This window comes from Magallana gigas, chromosome 4 (genome assembly GCF_963853765.1).
Source record: "Magallana gigas chromosome 4, xbMagGiga1.1, whole genome shotgun sequence".
NCBI lineage: Eukaryota > Metazoa > Mollusca > Bivalvia > Ostreida > Ostreidae > Magallana > Magallana gigas.
Window position 1 is genome coordinate 41,289,216 of NC_088856.1, and position 19,288 is coordinate 41,308,503.

The 19,288-nt window shown below is 32.1% G+C and overlaps 1 protein-coding gene across 1 annotated transcript in view; it reads left to right on the forward strand.

Annotated features, from left to right (window-relative positions):
* Positions 1 to 19,288, forward strand: part of LOC117681563 (uncharacterized) — a 100,977-nt gene that overhangs the window by 8,621 nt on the left and 73,068 nt on the right. Inside the window, exons 7-9 of the mRNA XM_066083364.1 lie at positions 7,523 to 7,531; positions 7,924 to 7,932; positions 8,297 to 8,305. Coding sequence (XP_065939436.1) covers positions 7,523 to 7,531; positions 7,924 to 7,932; positions 8,297 to 8,305 — 27 coding nt within the window. The remainder of the gene's footprint in view (positions 1 to 7,522; positions 7,532 to 7,923; positions 7,933 to 8,296; positions 8,306 to 19,288) is intronic.

Here is a 19,288-nt window from a genome sequence, read left to right on the forward strand (position 1 = left end):
AAGTAATTACAAGTTCATTATAGCTTGTGGACATCAATTTTCATATATTTCATAAAGCACAGAAGTGTGAGAATTAGCAAATTTGTAGAAAATACTCCATGTATAGCTTTACCAATACATACTGTTGTCATGTTTGTTGCTGTGATGAGCATTCACCTTTGTAAAATAACTAAGGAATAAGGGCCATGATAACTTTAGCTGGAATTGATTAATACAACTGTAAAACTAATATGGTTTTGTGTTTTTAGTTGACATTAACTTGAAATGACAAAATTATTTTTTTTTCAGATATTTTGGGTATAGACCTTGATTAATTTTAGCATTGTCATTGAAATACAGAGGGATTGAAATAAATATTACAGTGACTGGACATGAAGTATTAATGAGCAAATTGTGTACCGGTATATCTACCTTCATTGTTGGTTGTATGAATGACTATGGTTACAGTTAGTATTTGTATGAATTATACATAACTGGTAATTGATTTGATTTGATGTTTGGAAATAGATTTTGACAAATATATAATGTACTAGAAATTAAGAAAATATTTAGTAACTTTGCATGCTGCAAATTATATTAATGAGCTAGATTTGCTATATAAAAATTAATTGTACTGTTGATGTGCATTGATGATAGTTGTATGAACAACAGAATGTGTACTGTATTCACAAGAATTGTAGATTTGTTGAATGTTTTAAAGATAGATATAAGAATTGGTTATTTTAATCAAAATGTAGAGAATTTGTTGTATGTACATGTATATATAGTGTTTTACAATTTCGGTTTTGGAGTGAACTGACAGCATTAGTAAACTCTGAATAATTTGAATTTGTAAATTCACAAATTGCACTGATGAAATGTTGGAGAAGTAGATACATGTATTGACATATTTCATACTGTTGAAATGAATTACTTCATTGTGGATGTTGAGAGTTGACATTGATATGAATGATGCATCGTTTACAGCTAGTATGCACATGCACTATACATACGAGGTATTTGATTGTTTGGGATGATTTGGAGATTTGGAAATAAAAAATTGGCTGATTTTGAGTATTGTAATCAATAGAGAATGTTATTTTACTGTTAAGTTCTACAATTTTATCAATGATTTGTGTATGATCAAATAGTATATTGTTTTACATAGAATTTGTTAATTAATTTGGATGGAGATGTTTTTTCAAAATTTTAACTTCTTTTAAATGCTATGTTTAAGTGGAGTTTTAAACTGACATGAATGGATTGAAAGTGTATGATAAATGATAACTATAATTGCAACTTTAATTGCAATTTTATCAATTGTATGAAAATATTTGCCAATAAATTTTGATTACTTATATTAGTGTTAATTTGTTGTAGAGCAGTAAGAAATTTATTCATTACATCAAAATATAAATATGTTAATACGAGGCTCACATGAGCTGTAATGTTCAGAAATTTATTGTGCTGCAAAAACGTGGCATTGTGATCATTCTGCGTACAATTCAAATTTTGATTTGAATGACATTAAAATACTTATTTTTGTTATAATAACTACGGAAGAAGAATAATCCAACTTTCAGCTAATACCATGAATAGCCTTTAGCACATACTCTGAACAAAAGTTTATAAATTATAATTTTATTGCCATTTAAGTTTCGCGCAATACTGTAGTTTCTTATCAGGCAGATTTGTAAGCATAATGAATAAGTGGGGATGTTGACAATCCGTGGATCCAAGTGGAAAAGAAATTACAATTGTACATGTATGATTTTTTTAAATTCAGTATTAGGACCAGAATTAGATATCTCGGAAGGTTTTACAGCATAATTTGCCATGTTAATGTTCTCTAAATGCACACTGCTTCTAGTGGTGAATGTAGTATCGGCGAAAAAAAAATGCAAAATTGCCCTGGAAACGTTTGAAAGTTCAGTAAATTGTGACTTTAATCGTCTATATTTCATAATTTCAATATAAAGCTTAATATCTATTAAGGTCTGCAATGTTTACTTTGTGTATTCTATATTCATGACTGTGTAAGTCCCCAAACGTGTACCGTGTGTATTGGGTCCTCAGTTTAGTGTTTACTCTATTCATGTGCAAGTCCCCAAAGTTGTACCGTGTGTATTAGGTCCTCAGTTTAGTGTATATTATATTCATGTGTAAGTCCCCAAAGTTGTACCGTGTGTATTAGGTCCTCAGTTTAGTGTGTATACTATATTCATGCGTAAGTCCCCAGAGTTGTACCGTGTGTATTAGGTCCTCAGTTTAGTGTATACTCTATTCATGTGTAAGTCCCCAAAGTTGTACCGTGTGTATTAGGTCCTCAGTTTAGTGTTTACTTTATTCATGTGTAAGTCCCCAGAGTTGTACCGTGTGTATTAGGTCCTCAGTTTAGTGTATATTTTATTCACGTGTAAGTCCCCAGAGTTGTACCGTGTGTATTAGGTCCTCAGTTTAGTGTATACTTTATTCATGTGTAAGTCCCCAAAGTTGTACCGTGTGTATTAGGTCCTCAGTTTAGTGTATACTTTATTCATGTGTAATTCCCCAAAGTTGTACCGTGTGTATTAGGTCCTCAGTTTAGTGTATACTTTATTCATGTGTAATTCCCCAAAGTTGTACCGTGTGTGTTTTGTCCTCAGTTTAATTTAAATTGGATTCATATGTCAATATCAAAAGGTGTACTGTGTGTGTTATTGGCCCTCAGTTAAATATATTTAAAAAATAAATAAATAAAATTTATCATGCCTAAGTTCCCAAACTATACACGTAGTTATGTGAGGATTAGGATTTCAGTTTTTTATGTTATCGGTACAAGTATTCCTCGCGATTTAAGATTTTAATCACATAACATTTTTCAAACGTTTTAAATCTCATTTGGTTGAATGTTGAAATGATAGTAACCTGCCATTTAATATCAATTTATCATATATTATTGTATGAATCCTCAGAAAATGGGGATCCACGTGGGATATTAAGATGGCGCCATTGCAGAAAAAATACACAAAGCGCTAACGTTGGTAGTGTAAGTTTTTTCTGCAATGAACGTTTCCATTATTTTTTTTTAAGAATTTAGTCTAATCTAGATAAGGTCCTCAGTTTTGTTTGATTATAAGGAGCAGGGTCCCCATACTTTACACTCAAGTCCTCAGATTGGCACTTCCGGGTCCCCGTTTTCAAAATCCATTGATATTTCGTTTAAACACAACGATTCACTTTATCTACTCAAATGAGGATACAAACAGAATAAAATGAGTTGAACAATGTCAACTATGCTGTGAAATCTCTTGGTCCCCAATTTCAGATATTTTGACAAGGTCCCCAAAAAAGGGTTGATACACGTATGTGTGTGTGTGTGTGTGTGTGTGTGTGTGTGTGTGTGTGTGTGTGTGTGTGTGTGTGTGTGTGTGTGTGTGTGTGTGTGTGTGTGTGTGTGTGTGTGTGTGTGTGTGTGTGTGTGTGTGTGTGTGTGTGTGTGTGTGTGTGTGTGTGTGTGTGTGTGTGTGTGTGTGTGTGTGTGTGTGTGTGTGTGTGTGTGTGTGTGTGTGTGTGTGTGTGTGTGTGTGTGTGTGTGTGTGTGTGTGTGTGTGTGTGTGTGTGTGTGTGTGTGTGTGTGTGTGTGTGTGTGTGTGTGTGTGTGTGTGTGTGTGTGTGTGTGTGTGTGTGTGTGTGTGTGTGTGTGTGTGTGTGTGTGTGTGTGTGTGTGTGTGTGTGTGTGTGTGTGTGTGTGTGTGTGTGTGTGTGTGTGTGTGTGTGTGTGTGTGTGTGTGTGTGTGTGTGTGTGTGTGTGTGTGTGTGTGTGTGTGTGTGTGTGTGTGTGTGTGTGTGTGTGTGTGTGTGTGTGTGTGTGTGTGTGTGTGTGTGTGTGTGTGTGTGTGTGTGTGTGTGTGTGTGTGTGTGTGTGTGTGTGTGTGTGTGTGTGTGTGTGTGTGTGTGTGTGTGTGTGTGTGTGTGTGTGTGTGTGTGTGTGTGTGTGTGTGTGTGTGTGTGTGTGTGTGTGTGTGTGTGTGTGTGTGTGTGTGTGTGTGTGTGTGTGTGTGTGTGTGTGTGTGTGTGTGTGTGTGTGTGTGTGTGTGTGTGTGTGTGTGTGTGTGTGTGTGTGTGTGTGTGTGTGTGTGTGTGTGTGTGTGTGTGTGTGTGTGTGTGTGTGTGTGTGTGTGTGTGTGTGTGTGTGTGTGTGTGTGTGTGTGTGTGTGTGTGTGTGTGTGTGTGTGTGTGTGTGTGTGTGTGTGTGTGTGTGTGTGTGTGTGTGTGTGTGTGTGTGTGTGTGTGTGTGTGTGTGTGTGTGTGTGTGTGTGTGTGTGTGTGTGTGTGTGTGTGTGTGTGTGTGTGTGTGTGTGTGTGTGTGTGTGTGTGTGTGTGTGTGTGTGTGTGTGTGTGTGTGTGTGTGTGTGTGTGTGTGTGTGTGTGTGTGTGTGTGTGTGTGTGTGTGTGTGTGTGTGTGTGTGTGTGTGTGTGTGTGTGTGTGTGTGTGTGTGTGTGTGTGTGTGTGTGTGTGTGTGTGTGTGTGTGTGTGTGTGTGTGTTACAACCGGAATTTTGAATAACCTAAGATGACATCTATTATTTGATAAATGCATACGTCATTAAAATTTGATGAATGGAAAACAATCAAGATCATATGTATAATGTATCATTCGTCATTTTATGACTATAATTGCGTATTTTAATACAAGAAGCTTTAAAACTACTAATTCCGTTGTTATTCAATGTCGGTGCATTTCAAACGAACTACATGTACTTTAGGCCTTTTTCTTACAGAATATTTCATTCTTTTTCTTTTTTGACAGTCCAGTAAGATGAGTTATAAAATATTTACATAGATTAATCAATGGCATTGCTTATCCAACGGTTATATAAAAGTAATGGTCTCACAACACGAAATAGCTTTTTAAGTTTTTACTGATTAATGATTCTTTTAAAAAATTTTAAAAACTCAGTATTCTATCATTTCGACTGATACACTCTAAATTAAATTAAATTACAAAGTCAAAATTCAAATCAGTTGGTTTATTTTTCATTTGCTCAAACTGAATAATGTTATTTACTTATTCTGAGGGCAACATACATGTATAATTGTCTGCATGATATTTTTACCTGGATACAGTTAATATGTTTTGATCCAATTAACATCTGTGAAAAAAGATATATTATAACAAATTCTTTAAAATTACTTTGATTTATTGTGTAATAAAACACATTTTTACACTATCTGACAATACACACACCCGACGCAGAGTAGCCCCAGATTCAAATAATCTGGATGCATAACATACATGTATGGTCTTAATATTCAGTATACTGTGGTTTTATTGATATTCAAGGGTATCAATTTTCGTGGATAAAGGGAAAATCACTGTTTCAAGAATATGTAATTTCGTGGCCAATGACCCCATCAATACAAAATGTTAATAGAAATTGCATTTCAATGAACATTAAATTTCATGGATCAACTTAAAAACGAAATCCACGAAAATTAGTATTCAACGAATATTGATGAAACCACAGTTCTTGAACATAATTTTCATATTTAGGTACAGAGGGTTCCGCTTAAGCTGATAGTCAATTTGTCAGAGAAAATTTATCAGATTAACCGATGATCACATTAACCAATTTAGCGTTTTTGTGTTATTTAATTTTTGGTATAGAATAAAATACAACTTGTTTCAATACATGATTTATCAACAAAAAGATATAATCTGTTTCTCAATAGTTTATAATGTAATAATTTACCTTGCATTAGCAATGAAATAGCATTTTAGTCGTTGTTTTGTTTGTAAATGCTCAAAAGAAAATGTTTCCCTTCTTCACTGTTCATTACGGTGGTTTCAGAGCGGCGGCCATTTTAACAGGAAGTGATAAGGGCATATTGTCTGAACATTCCCTCTTTTCACCTGGACAATTTATTTTAATTCTTTTTCTGGTATAGTAGAATGCTCTTGAATAATTAATTATGCATGATAACAAATAATTTGAATTTTATTCATTAAGTTTTCTACCCCGATGTAAAATATTGAGAGTAATCAGAATTTCCTCGATGTCACATGTTCCCAAGCACTTTTTATTCATTAAGTTTTCTACCCCGATGTAAAATATTGAGAGTAATCAGAATTTCCTCGATGTCACATGTTCCCAAGCACTTTTGATTCAGAAATTACATGTTTAAATAATTCTTCAAGGTGAAAGCCTAGCATGAAATTAACACAGGCAATTGGTTCACAGGTAAGGTCAGTCCTGTGTGCGGTCATCCGGAACAACTATCGATGTCGGTAGCTTTCATCTTACGAAGAAGTGAGCCACCCGTGTGTGTTGAAGTGAAACTAATGCCCTGTAAAGAGTTACTGTGTACACAAAAGGGGTGTCAACTAATTAAACAAAGGAATATAGAGGTGTTAGAGGGTGGGCTGAACTATCGATGTCGGTATCTTTCATCTATCGACCAGCTGACCATCTGTGTGCGTTGAGCTGTGACTAATCCCCTGAAGCACCGTTATTTTTAGGCACGTGCCAAGCTGTTTACACAGTGAGAGGTTATACACGAGGTGTGGACATTCCAATGGCTTATATACATGTAGCAAAAGGATCGGTGTTTTCATTTTATATCAGATTAACCGAATTATCACATTAACCGCGATCAGATTAAGTGGAACCCTCTGTATTAGTATGTAGGATTGGGATGTGCAATAATAAATGACCTTTTCCTGTTCCTGAAGAGTCCCTCCCATCCCCTTTGATTTTAATCATATTTTCTGTATTCCTATGGATTAAATTCATTATTTCACCACGTCATCAATTGACATTTAGTGACAAATGCCCTTGCCCCCATCGACCTTCATGCAATCTTCAAAAATTAACCACTGCTAAGTTAATACCATTTTTAAAAATTCCTCTCTGTTAATCTTTTTTCTACTTTTAAAAGCTTTGAATATCAGAGTGTTTTATACATAATAGATATTTAAGTCTAGAAAATTAGGTCCTAACATAGGTCGAATACCTTATAGTTCACTGTAATTTAATTCTCTTAAAAAATCTGTACAACTTGATGGGTTTTTTTAAAAGAGATCATACATACAGCTATATATTTTATATAATAACAACACTGTCAACAATTCAAAAATGATATATTAAGATCGCGAGAGGATCGTTAATTTTGATAACAAATGCAGATGAAATTGATATTTCTTTTTTAAATACATGACAATATAATTCTTCAAGATACAATGATTATTACTCACTTTTACGAATTATCTTATCGATGTGACATCACAGTCTTGATAATTGAATCCAGACTACTATAAATATTGTTTACAGTGTCTATTTGAACAAAAAACCTATAACAGAATATTAAGATATTTCTAATGGTCTGAGAATCACAAATCGTTGATACAAGTTCCTTTGTTATGATGATTCAATTAAAAAATCATTACACATAATTTCGCAGTAATTTCATTCAGCGTTAGTTCAAATTATACGAACTACATGCATTTGAGAACTTTTTGGATTATTATTTTATAAAACATTTTCTTCTCTTTTTTTGACAGCCCAGTGAGGTGAGTCATAAAATATTTGATTAATTACATTGTATCATTTTATGATTATTTGCAATATGAAAAATCAGTATCACTCACTTTCTCGAATTATATTATCGATATGACATCACAGTTATGATAATTGAATCCAGACTTCTATAAATATTATTTACAGTGTCTATTTGAACAAACAAACCTATAAACATAATATTCAGATATTTCTAATGGTTTGAGAATCACATATTGTTGATACAAGTTAGTTTGTTAGGATGATTCAATTCAAAAATCATAACTAATATCGCAGTTATTTCAATCAACGTTGTTTGTTCAATTTATACGAACAACATGTACATGCACTTGAGAACTTTTTGGATTAATATTTTATAAACATTTTGTTCTCTTTTTTTTGACAGCCCAGTGAAGTGAGTCATTAAATATTTGATTAATTAGATTGTATCATTTTATGATTATTTGCAATATGATAAAAATAAATATCCGAAACAAACATTTGATGAATTGATAAAAATCCATATCTCCATTTTCATTGCATATGTATAATTATCATTTACCATTTAAATTCTGTCAGAACTTTCATTACACTAACTTCCTTTGTTACGTTAATTCAATACAAAAACATACCATCTAATACAATTGTTATTTTAATCAATGTCAGTGCATTTGTACGAACTACATAGGCTTGAATCTTTTTGGTTTATGTACGAACTACATAGGCTTGAATCTTTTTGGTTTATTTTCTTTTAAAGTATTTTACTCTTCCTTTGACAGTTCATGGAGGTGAGTAATAAATCATAATCATTGATTAATCATTTTGATTGCAATTTGCTCAAACACGAACAATTTTTTTTAAAGTTTTGGACTGTTCATTAATACATGTACTCTATTTTACATTTATCTTGTTTTTTATTATTTTACTTTGCAAGGTGTTTTAATGCACAACAAATTCGAATCATTTTGGTTTTGGGTTCAACTTGATTAAACTGTATATTGTGAATGAATTATGAGCACAACATATGTTCTGAATCTGAAGATGGTACTTTGATTAATATAAACATCATTAAACTTGGTTTTGTTTCATTGAATGTTTGTGCTTAGTTTTATATCTCTGTAACTATTCCTGAAGCATTTTTGATCTATTGTTTAGTAAATCATTTTTCTTTTTTTTTTGAAAGGATGAAACGTCAGTGTTGATTGTGAGTATTAGCTTATATTGATCATTTCATGCATTTTATTTGAAATCTTTAAAATTGACACTTTGAATGTTGTCCTCTGATTTTTGTTTTTGATTTTTTTCCCAATTGTACCACTTGAATTATATAATCGAAATCTATGTTTTAAAATTGCTAATATGTCTTTGCTGTAAAACTAAAAAAAAAAAAGATACATGCTACGATAATATTGTCGCTGGAAGAATTGTTCTTCATTATTTTATCACTCTAATTGTAATAAAGTATTGTTTGGACATTGCGTTATATGAGAATTAAAATCTTCACATGAAGACATTCATACCCGCTTTCATTTTGCTTATGGGGAATAGCTCCCTGTGCGTAATAGTGTTTTATAGTCGCAGCCAATACTTTTCTTGTCTAAATATATCTCCAAATTATCACAGACATGTCTTTATCTGTTTTACGAGAGGTCTAACTCTTCAATACTCCGCATTAATACAAATGAAATAGGCATGCACTAATTTTCAAGAGTTCGAATTGATTATCTAAAGCTCTGATTGGTCAGAAGTTAAGGTAGTGTGAAAATGACATCCTATCAATATATGTCAGACCCTTACAAGTGTAAGGAGAAAGGGGAGGGTTTTATGAATACTGATTTACAATCCTTTCTTGACTTGAAGCTGTAACGGAAGACCTCATCGTTGCTTGCAACGATCTCGGCTCTAGTATTATAATCACTTTTATGAAATATCTCATCGATGTGACATCGCAGTTGTATTATTGAATTCAGAAAAGTTCTTGTTTACAATGTGTATTTCAAAAAAAAAACTATCAACAGAATGTTAAGATATTTTGAACTTTTTAAAAAATCACATACCGTTGATACATGTACCTTATAATTATTTCATTCAATGTTGGTGCATTTTATACGAGCTACGTGTAATTGAGAACTTTTTGGTTTATTATCTTATAAAACATTTTATTCTTTTATTTGACAGTTCAATCAGATGAATCTTAAACTCTCTACATACATTGAATTTTATAATTATTTGCAATATGCCAAAAGCTAAATTTCGAAAACAAAGATTTGCAAATATATTAGATTATAAATCTAATATGAATCACACAAAAACAATATAACAATCGAAACTAGAACTTTTTTTGTCTTCAACAAAAAGTAAGGGCTTTTCGACAGCCCCATTATCCCTTTTTAATTAAATGTTAAAAAAAAACCCAATATTCTCTAATTTATTTCCAAGTGTTCTAAACGCCTTGGTATCCCCAGTTGCTTAGATAGGAACTTACGAGTAGTCCAATGTGAAAAGAAAGATAACTCCAGAACTTTACAGGTAGCTACACTTCTAATTTCCAGAGGAATATTTTCAAAAAATCATACTGAAGTAAGTATTTATTCCTCGGACACAAAACTTGGTATGCCTATAGTATTTATGCTCTGCATTCTTACAGCAAAGCGAGATAACTCTTTTTAAAAAAAATTGAAATCTAAACAAGTAATGATCTTTGGGCCTTCCAAACCCCTATAAGGAGTCAAAAAGTGGCCCCTCGGACCATAATTTTAAGATATAACTCTTTATTTTAAACAATAAACTGAAAAGATTTTTAAAATCAAAAGAGAAATAAAAAAGTTACAGCTAAAAGGCTGTTTTGTACGTTGGCCCCTGCAGATCCCTAATTTTCTCGAATTGTCTACCCAAAAACTTTTCCAGTCTGCGCATTTTATGTATTATTTTACATCTGAAATATTGTAATGTTAACTTGTAAACTGTTTGAGAAAACGAACGACGCGTGATTTTAGTTTAACATTGAAACTCCCATAGACAATTTTTCATAGGCTCATAAAACCGGAAGCACTCAATATATTTTATTGAAACCTGGAATATATCTTGAATACTTCTGTCTAAACAATGTCTAGGCGTCTTATAAAATTTCTAAGGTTTTTTGAATTTTTTTTCTTTTTCATCCCCCCTTATCTCAAGTTTGAGCCCTAATATCTCAAAAACGGTAAGAGATAGAGAAATGGCTACGCTTATGATTTTGTACATCAAGACAAGATGCATCTAATTCTTAAATTTGAATGCTCTAACTATAAAAACAATAAAGATATTGTGCTTCAATGACATTTTAGTATTTTCCTTGTCAAAACCGGAAGTGACAAAAGCAGAAGTCCAAAACCTTACATACGCGTGCCATTTAAAATTGCGAAAAGAGTATTGCATTGTTGTTTTAATATGTCTTTCTGTTTTCAAAAAATCGCTGACGAAACTTTGTCGAGAATAATAAAAAATAATACTAGAACTTTTTTTGTCTTCAACAAAAAGTAAGGGCTTTTCGACAGCCCCGTTATCCCTTTTTAATTAAATGTTCAAAAAAAAATTATTCTCTAATTTATTTCCAAGTGTTCTAAACGCCTTGGTATCTCCAGTTGCTAAGATAGGAACTTATGAGTAGTGCAATGTGAAAAGAAAGATAACTCCAGAACTTTACAGGTAGCTACACTTCTAATTTCCAGAGGAATATTTTTAAAAAATCATTTTGAAGAAAGTATTCATTCCTGGGACACAAAACTTGGTATGCCTATAGTACTTATGCTCTACATTCTTTCATCAAAGCGAGATAACTCTTACTAAAAAACATTTTGAAATTTCAACCAGTGATGGTCTTTGGGCCCTCCAAACCCCTATAAGAAGTCAAAAAGTGGCCCCTCGGACCATAATTTTAAGATAGAACTCTTTATTCTAAACAATAAACTGAAAAGATTTTTAATATCGGATGAAAGGTAAAAAAGTTACAACTAAAGGGCTGTTTTGTACGTTTGCCCCTGCAGATCCCTTATTTTTTCGAATTGTCTACCCAAAAACTTTTCCGGTCTGCGCATTGGTAGTGTCATTACACAAAAGAAATATTGTAATTTTTACTTACACACTTTTTGAGAAAACGAATGACGCGTGATTTTAGTTTAACACTGAAATTCCCATAGACGATTTTCATCGACTTATAAAACCGGAAGTAGTCAATATTTTTTACTGGAACTTAAAATATATCTTAATTACTTTAATCCTAATAATGTCATGGCGTCAAATATAATTTTCAATTTCATTTGAATTTTTTTATTTTGTTCACCCCCCTTTTCTAAAGTTTGAAGCCTTATATCTCAAAAACGGTAAGATATAGAAAAATGTCTACGCTTACAAATTTGTACATCTAGCCATGATGCATTTAATTCTAAAATTTGATTGCTCTAACTCAAAAAAAAAACAAAATATTATGTTTAATATATTTTTTACAATTTTCCTCGTAAAAACCGGAAGTACCGAAACCGGAAATCCAAAACCTTACATTCCATAGATTGATAGATTTGCTATAAGATCCATTCATAATTGTATCGTCGTGTCTTCTAGTTTTCATAAAATCGCTGACAAAAAACTGTCGAGTATAATAATAATAATAAACTAGAACTTTTTTTTGTCTTCAACAAAAAGTAAGGGCTTTTCGACAGCCCCATTATCCCCTTTTAATTAAATGTTTAAAAAATATTCTCTAGTTTATTTCCAAGTGTTCTAAACGCCTTGGTATCCCCAGTTGCTTAGATAGCAACTTATGAGTAGTGCAATGTGAAAAGAAAGATAACTCCAGAACTTTACAGGTAGCTACACTTTAAATTTCCAGAAAAATATTTTCAAAAAATCATATTGAAGTAAGTATTCATTCCTCGGACACCAAATTTGGTATGCCTACAGTATTAATGCCCCTTATTCTTACAACAAAGCGAGACAACTCTTTCTAAAAAAAAAATTGAAATTTGAACAAGTTCTAATCTTTAGGTCCTTCAAACCCCTATAAGGACTCAAAAAGTGGCCCCTCGGACCATAATTTTTAAATTGTACTCTTTATTCTAAACAATAAACTGAAAAGATTTTTATAATCGGATGAAAGGTAAAAAAGTTACAGCTAAAAGGCTGTTTTGCACGTTGGCCCCTGCAGATCCCTAATTTTTTCGAGTTGTCTACCCAAAACTTTTTCAGGTCTGCGGATTGTGTGTGTCATTATACAGATGAAATATTGAAGCAATTACTTGAAAACCTTTTGAGAAAACGAACCACGCGTGATTTTTGTTTAACATTGAAACTCCCATAGGCGATTTTCATTGACCTATAAAGCCGGAAGTAGTCATAATATTTTAATGAAACTTAGAATATATGTTAATCACATCTATGTTAGTAATATATTGGCATTAAATAATTTTTTAAAGGTCACTTAAATTTTTTTGCTTTCTCATCCCCCCTTTTCTAAAGTTTAGGACTCTATATCTCAAAAACGGTAAGATATAGAAAGAAGTCCACGCTGACAATTTTGAACAGAAAGACAAGATGCATCTAATTCTAAAATTTGAACATTCCAATATAAAGACTAAACAAAGTATTGCGTTTTAATAATTGTTTACATTTTTCCTTGTATATACCGGAAGTACCAGAACCGGAAGTTAAAAACCTTACATTCCATAGATTGATAGATTTGCTGTAAGACCGTCCCAAAACTGTATCAATATATCTTCCAGTTTTCAAAAAATCGCTGACAGAAATCTGTCGAGAAAAATAATAATAATAATAATAATAATAAAAAAAGACAAAAACAATAGGTCTTTTCGACCGAAAGTCGAAAAGCCCTAACTAGAACTTTTTTTGTCTTCAACAAAAAGTAAGGGCTTTTCGACAGCCCTAGTTTCCTTTTTTTTTAAATGTTTAAAAAAATTTGTCTGATCTATTTCCATATTTTCTGAACGCCTTGGTATAACCAGTTGCTTAGATAGGAATTCATGGGTAGTGCAGTGTGAAAAGAAAGATAACTCCAGAACTTAACAAGTAGCTACACATCAAATTTCCAGAAGAATATTTTCAAAAAAATCATTTCAAAGTAATTATTCAGTCCTTGGACGCAAAACTTGGTATTCTAAGAGTATTTGTGCTCTATATTCTTAAAATAAAGCGAGATAACTCTTCCAAAAAATAATTTTGAAATTTAAAAAAGTTGTGATCTTTAGGCCCTTCAACTCCCTATAGGGAATCAAAAAGTGGCCCCTCGGACCATACTTTTTAAATTGTACTCTTTATTCTGAACTATTAACCGAACAGATTTTGAAAATTGGATGAATAATAAAAAAGATACAGCTAAAGAGCTGTTTTTAAAACTGATCCCTACAGATCCCTTATTTTTCAAAAGTTCTTTTCCAGGACCTTTTCCGGTCTGCGCATTTGGTCCCTTACTGCAAATATTAAATACAAAAATATTTGCTTGATAACTGTTTGAGAAAACGTTACACGCGTGAATTCAATTAAACATAGAAACTCCCATAGACAATTTTCATCGGCTCATAAAACCGGAGGTACTCAATACTATTCAATGAAACTTGGAATATACCTTAATTACTTCTATTTAAACAATATATATCCGTTTTATAGCATTCCTAAGCTTTTTCTGATTTTTTTGTATTGTCATCCCCCCTTTTCTCAAGTTAGAGGCCTAAAATCTCAAAACTGATAAGAGATAGAAACTCGCCTACACAAAACTTTTTAAACAACTCAACAAGGTTAATCTAACTCTAAAATTACAACGAAATTCCTCAAGAAATAAAAACAATATATTGATTCTTTTTATTTCTCGTATTTTGCTTGTGTAAACCGGAAGTACCGGAACCGGAAGTCCAAAAAGGGACATACGCGTGCCATTTAGAAACGCTATTAGTCCATTTCATAATTGTTTCAATATTCCTTTCTGTTTTTAAAAAATCGCTGACGAAAGTTTGTCGAGAATAAGTAAAAATAATAACTAGAACTTTTTTTGTCTTCAACAAAAAGTAAGGGCTTTTCGACAGCCCCATTATCCCCTTTTAATAAAATGTTTTAAAAAAATATTCTCTCGTTTATTTTCAAGTGTTCTAAACGCCTTGGTATCCCAAGTTGCTTAGATAGCAACTTATGAGTAGTGCAATGTGAAAAGAAAGATAACTCCAGAACTTTACAGGTAGCTATATTTCTAATTTCCAGAAAATTATATTCAAAAAATCATATTAAAGTAAGTATTCATTCCCCGGACACCAAATTTGGTGTGCCTACAGTATTCATGCTCCTTATTCTTACAACAAAGCGAGACAACTCTTTCTAAAAAAAAATTTGAAATTTCAACAAGTTCTAATATTTAGATCCTTCAAACCCCTATAAGGACTCAAAAAGTGGCCCCTCGGACCATAATTTTTAAATTGTACTCTTTATTCTAAACAATAAACTGAAAAAAAATTTAAAATCGGATGAAAGGTAAAAAAGTTACAGCTAAAAGGCTGTTTTGCACGTTGGCCCCTGCAGATTCCTTATTTTTTTGAGTTGTCTACCCAAAACTTTTTCAGGTCTGCGGATTGTGTGTGTCATTATACAGATGAAATATTGTAGCAATTACTTGAAAACCTTTTGAGAAAACGAACCACGCGTGATTTTTGTTTAACATTGCAACTCCCATAGGCGATTTCATTGACCTATAAAACCGGAAGTAGTCATAATATTTTAATGAAACTTAGAATATATGTTTATTACATCTATGTTAGTAATATTTAGGCGTTAAATAATATTTTAGAGGTCATTTGAATTTTTTTGTTTTCTCATCCCCCCTTTTTTCAAAGTTTAGGACTCTATATCTCAAAAACGGTAAGATATAGAAAGTTGTGTACGCTTACAATTTTGTACAGCAAGACAAGATGCATCTAATTCTAAAAGTTGAACATTCCAATATAAACACTAAACAAAGCATCGCGTTTTAATCAATTTTTACATTTTTCCTTGTAAAAACCGGAAGTACCGTAACCGGAAATCAAAAACCTTACATTCCATGGAATAAGAGATTTGCTGTAAGACCGTTCCAAAATTGTATCAATATTGCTTCCAGTTTGTAAAAAATCGCTGACAAAAATCTGTCGAGAAAAATAATAATAATAATAAAAAAAGACAAAAACAATAGGTCTTTTCGACCGAAAGTCGAAAAGCCCTAACTAGAACTTTTTTTTGTCTTCAACAAAAAGTAAGGGCTTTTCGACAGCCCCATTATCCCCTTTTAATTAAATGTTTAAAAAAATATTCTCTAGTTTATTTCCAAGTGTTCTAAACGCCTTGGTATCTCAAGTTGCTTAGATAGCAACTTATGAGTTGTGCAATGTGAAAAGAAAGATAACTCCAGAACTTTACATGTAGCTATATTTCTAATTTCCAGAAAAATATTTTCAAAAAATCATTATGAAGTAAGTATTCATTCCCCGGACACCAAATTTGGTATGCCTACAGTATTAATGCTCCTTATTCTTACAACAAAGCGAGACAACTCTTTCTAAAAAATAATTTGAAATTTGAACAAGTTCTGATCTTTAGGTCCTTCAAACCCCTATAAGGACTCAAAAAGTGGCCCCTCGGACCATAATTTTAAAATTGTACTCTTTATTCTAAACAATAAACTGAAAAGATTTTTATAATCGGATGAAAGGTAAAAAAGTTACAGCTAAAAGGCTGTTTTGCACGTTGGTCCCTGCAGATCCCTAATTTTTTCGAGTTGTCTACCCAAAACTTTTTCAGGTCTGCGGATTGTGTGTGTCATTATAAAAATGAAATACTGTAGCAATTACTTGAAAACCTTTTGAGAAAACGAACCACGAGTGATTTTTGTTTAACATTGAAACTCCCGTAGGCGATTTTCATTGACCTATAAAACCGGAAGTAGTAAATATATTTTATTGAAACTTAGAATATATGTTAATTACATCTATGTTAGTAATATTTAGGGGTTAAATAATTTTTTTAAGCTCATTAAAATTTTTTTGCTTTCTCATCCCCCCTTTTTCTAAAGTTTAGGACTTTATATCTCAAAAACGGTAAGATATAGTAAGTTGTCTACGCTGACAATTTTGTACAGAAGGACAAGATGCATCTAATTCTAAAAGTTGAACATTCTAATATAAAAAATAAACAAAGTATTGCGGTTTAATCAATTTTTACATTTTTCCTTTTAAAAACCGGAAGTACCGGAACCGGAAGTTAAAAACCTTACATTCCATAGATTGATAGATTTGCTGTAAGACCGTCCAAAAACTGTATTAATATATCTTCCAGTTTTTAAAAAATCGCTGACAGAAATCTGTCGAGAAAAATAATAATAATAACTAGACCTATTTTTGTCTCCAACAAAAAGGAAGGGCTTTTCGACAGCCCTTAAAACCCCTTATTTAAATTTATCATCTTTTCTCTCAGAATCTGTATATTCAAAATTAGGAAAATATCATGAGCATATACCCACACGTTAACATTTAAGAAATTAAATGCCCAAAGAAAGACAACTTCAGATTTTTTTTATCCAACTATATCGTTTGTTTCCTGAAATAAACGTTCTAAAAATTCTTATATAAGAAAGTACTCATTTAAGATTCAAGAGTTTTGGTATGCCAAAAGATCTAATGCTAATCATTCATTGAGCAAAGCGAGATAACTCTTGAATTTTAATTTTTTTTAAATGTGATAAAGAGTTCATTTTCAGGCCCTTAAAACCCCTATAAGGAGTCAAAAAGTGGCCCTTTGGACCATTTTTTTAAATTGTACTCTTTATTCTAAACTAATATCTGAAAAGAGTTTGAAAATTGGATGAGTAATAAAAAAGTTATAGCTAAAGGGCTATTTTTAATACTGACCCCTTCAGGTCCCTTATTTTTCGGAATTTTTTTCCTAAAACCTTTTCAGGTCTGCACATTCAGTCATTCATTACAAGTACAAAATATAAAAATATTTGCTTAAAAAATCTTTGAGAAAACGTTACATGCGTGAATTCAATTTAACATAGAAACTCCCATAGACAATTTTCATCGGCTCATAAAACCGGAAGTACTCGACACTATTCAACGAAACTTGGAATATATCTTAATTACGTCTATTAACACAATATCTATCTTAATCATTTATTGAGCAAAGAGAGATAACTCTTGAAATTGAATTGTGATAAAGTTATCATTTTCAGACCCTTAAGACCCCTATAAGGAGTCAAAAAGTGGCCCCTCGGACCATAATTTTAAGATAGAACTTTTTATTTTAAACAATAAACTGAAAAGATTTTTAAAATCAGATGAAAGGTAAAAAAGTTACAGCTAAAGGGCTGTTTTGCACGTTGGCCCCTGCAGATCCCTTATTTTTTCGGATTCTCTACCCAAAAACTTTTCCGGTCTGCGCATTGGTAGTGTCATTACACAAAAGAAATATTGTAATTTTTACTTACAAAGTTTTTGAGAAAACGAATCACGCGTGATTTTAGTTTAACATTGAAACTCCCATAGACATTTTTTCATAGGCTCATAAAACCGGAAGTACTCAATATTTTGTATTCAAACTTGGAATATATGTTAAATAGTGCTATTTGAACAATGTTTAGGCGTCTTATAAAATTTCTATGGTTTTTTAATTTTTTTTTTCTTTTCCACCCCCCTTTTCTCAAGTTTGAGCCTTAATATCTCAAAAATGGTAAGAGATAGAGGAATGACTACGCTTACGATTTTGTACAACTGGACAAGATGCATCTAATTCTTAAATTTGAATGCTCTAACTTAAAACATAATAAAGGTATTACGTTTCAATGAATTCTTGGTATTTTCCTTGTCAAAACCGGAAGTGTCAGAACCGGAAGTCTAAAACCTTACATACGCGTGTCATCAACAATTGCTATAAGACTATTGAATTATTGTTTAAATATTCCTTTCCGTTTTCAAAAAATCGCTGACGGAAATTCTGTCGAGAATATAGAATAACTAGAACTTTTTTTTGTCTTCAACAAAAAGTAAGGGCTTTTCGACAGCCCCAGTGTCCCCTTTTTAAATAAATGTTCAAAAAGAAATTAATCTCTGATTGATTTCCAAGTGTTCTTAACGCCTTGGAATCATCAGTTGCTTAGATAGTAACTTATGATTAGTGCAATGTGAAAAGAAAGATAACTCCAGAACTTTACATGTAGCTACACTTCTAATTTCCAGAGGAATATTTTCAAAAAATCATATTGAAGTAAGTATTCTTTCCTCGGACACAAAACTTAGAATGCTTATAGTATTTGTGCTCTACATTCTTATAGCAAAGCGAGATAACTCTTACTAAAAACATTTTGAAATTTAAACAAGTGATGATCTTTGGGCCTTCCAAACCCCTATAAGGAGTCAAAAAGTGGCCCCTCGGACCATAATTTTAAGATTGTACTCTTTATTCCTAACAATAAACTGAAAAGATTTTTAAAATTGGAAGAGGAATAAAAAAGTTACAGCTAAAGTGCTGTTTTGTACGTTGGCCCCTGCAGATCCCTAATTTTCTCAAATTGTGTACCCAAAAACTTTTCCAGTCTGCGCATTGTGTGTACTATTATAAATTTGAAATATTGTAATGCTAACTTGAAAACTTCTTGAGAAAACGAACGACGCGTGAATTTTGTTTAACATTGAAACTCCCATAGGTGATTTTCATCGACCTATAAAACCGGAAGTAGTCAATATATGTTAATGAAACTCCGAATGTAC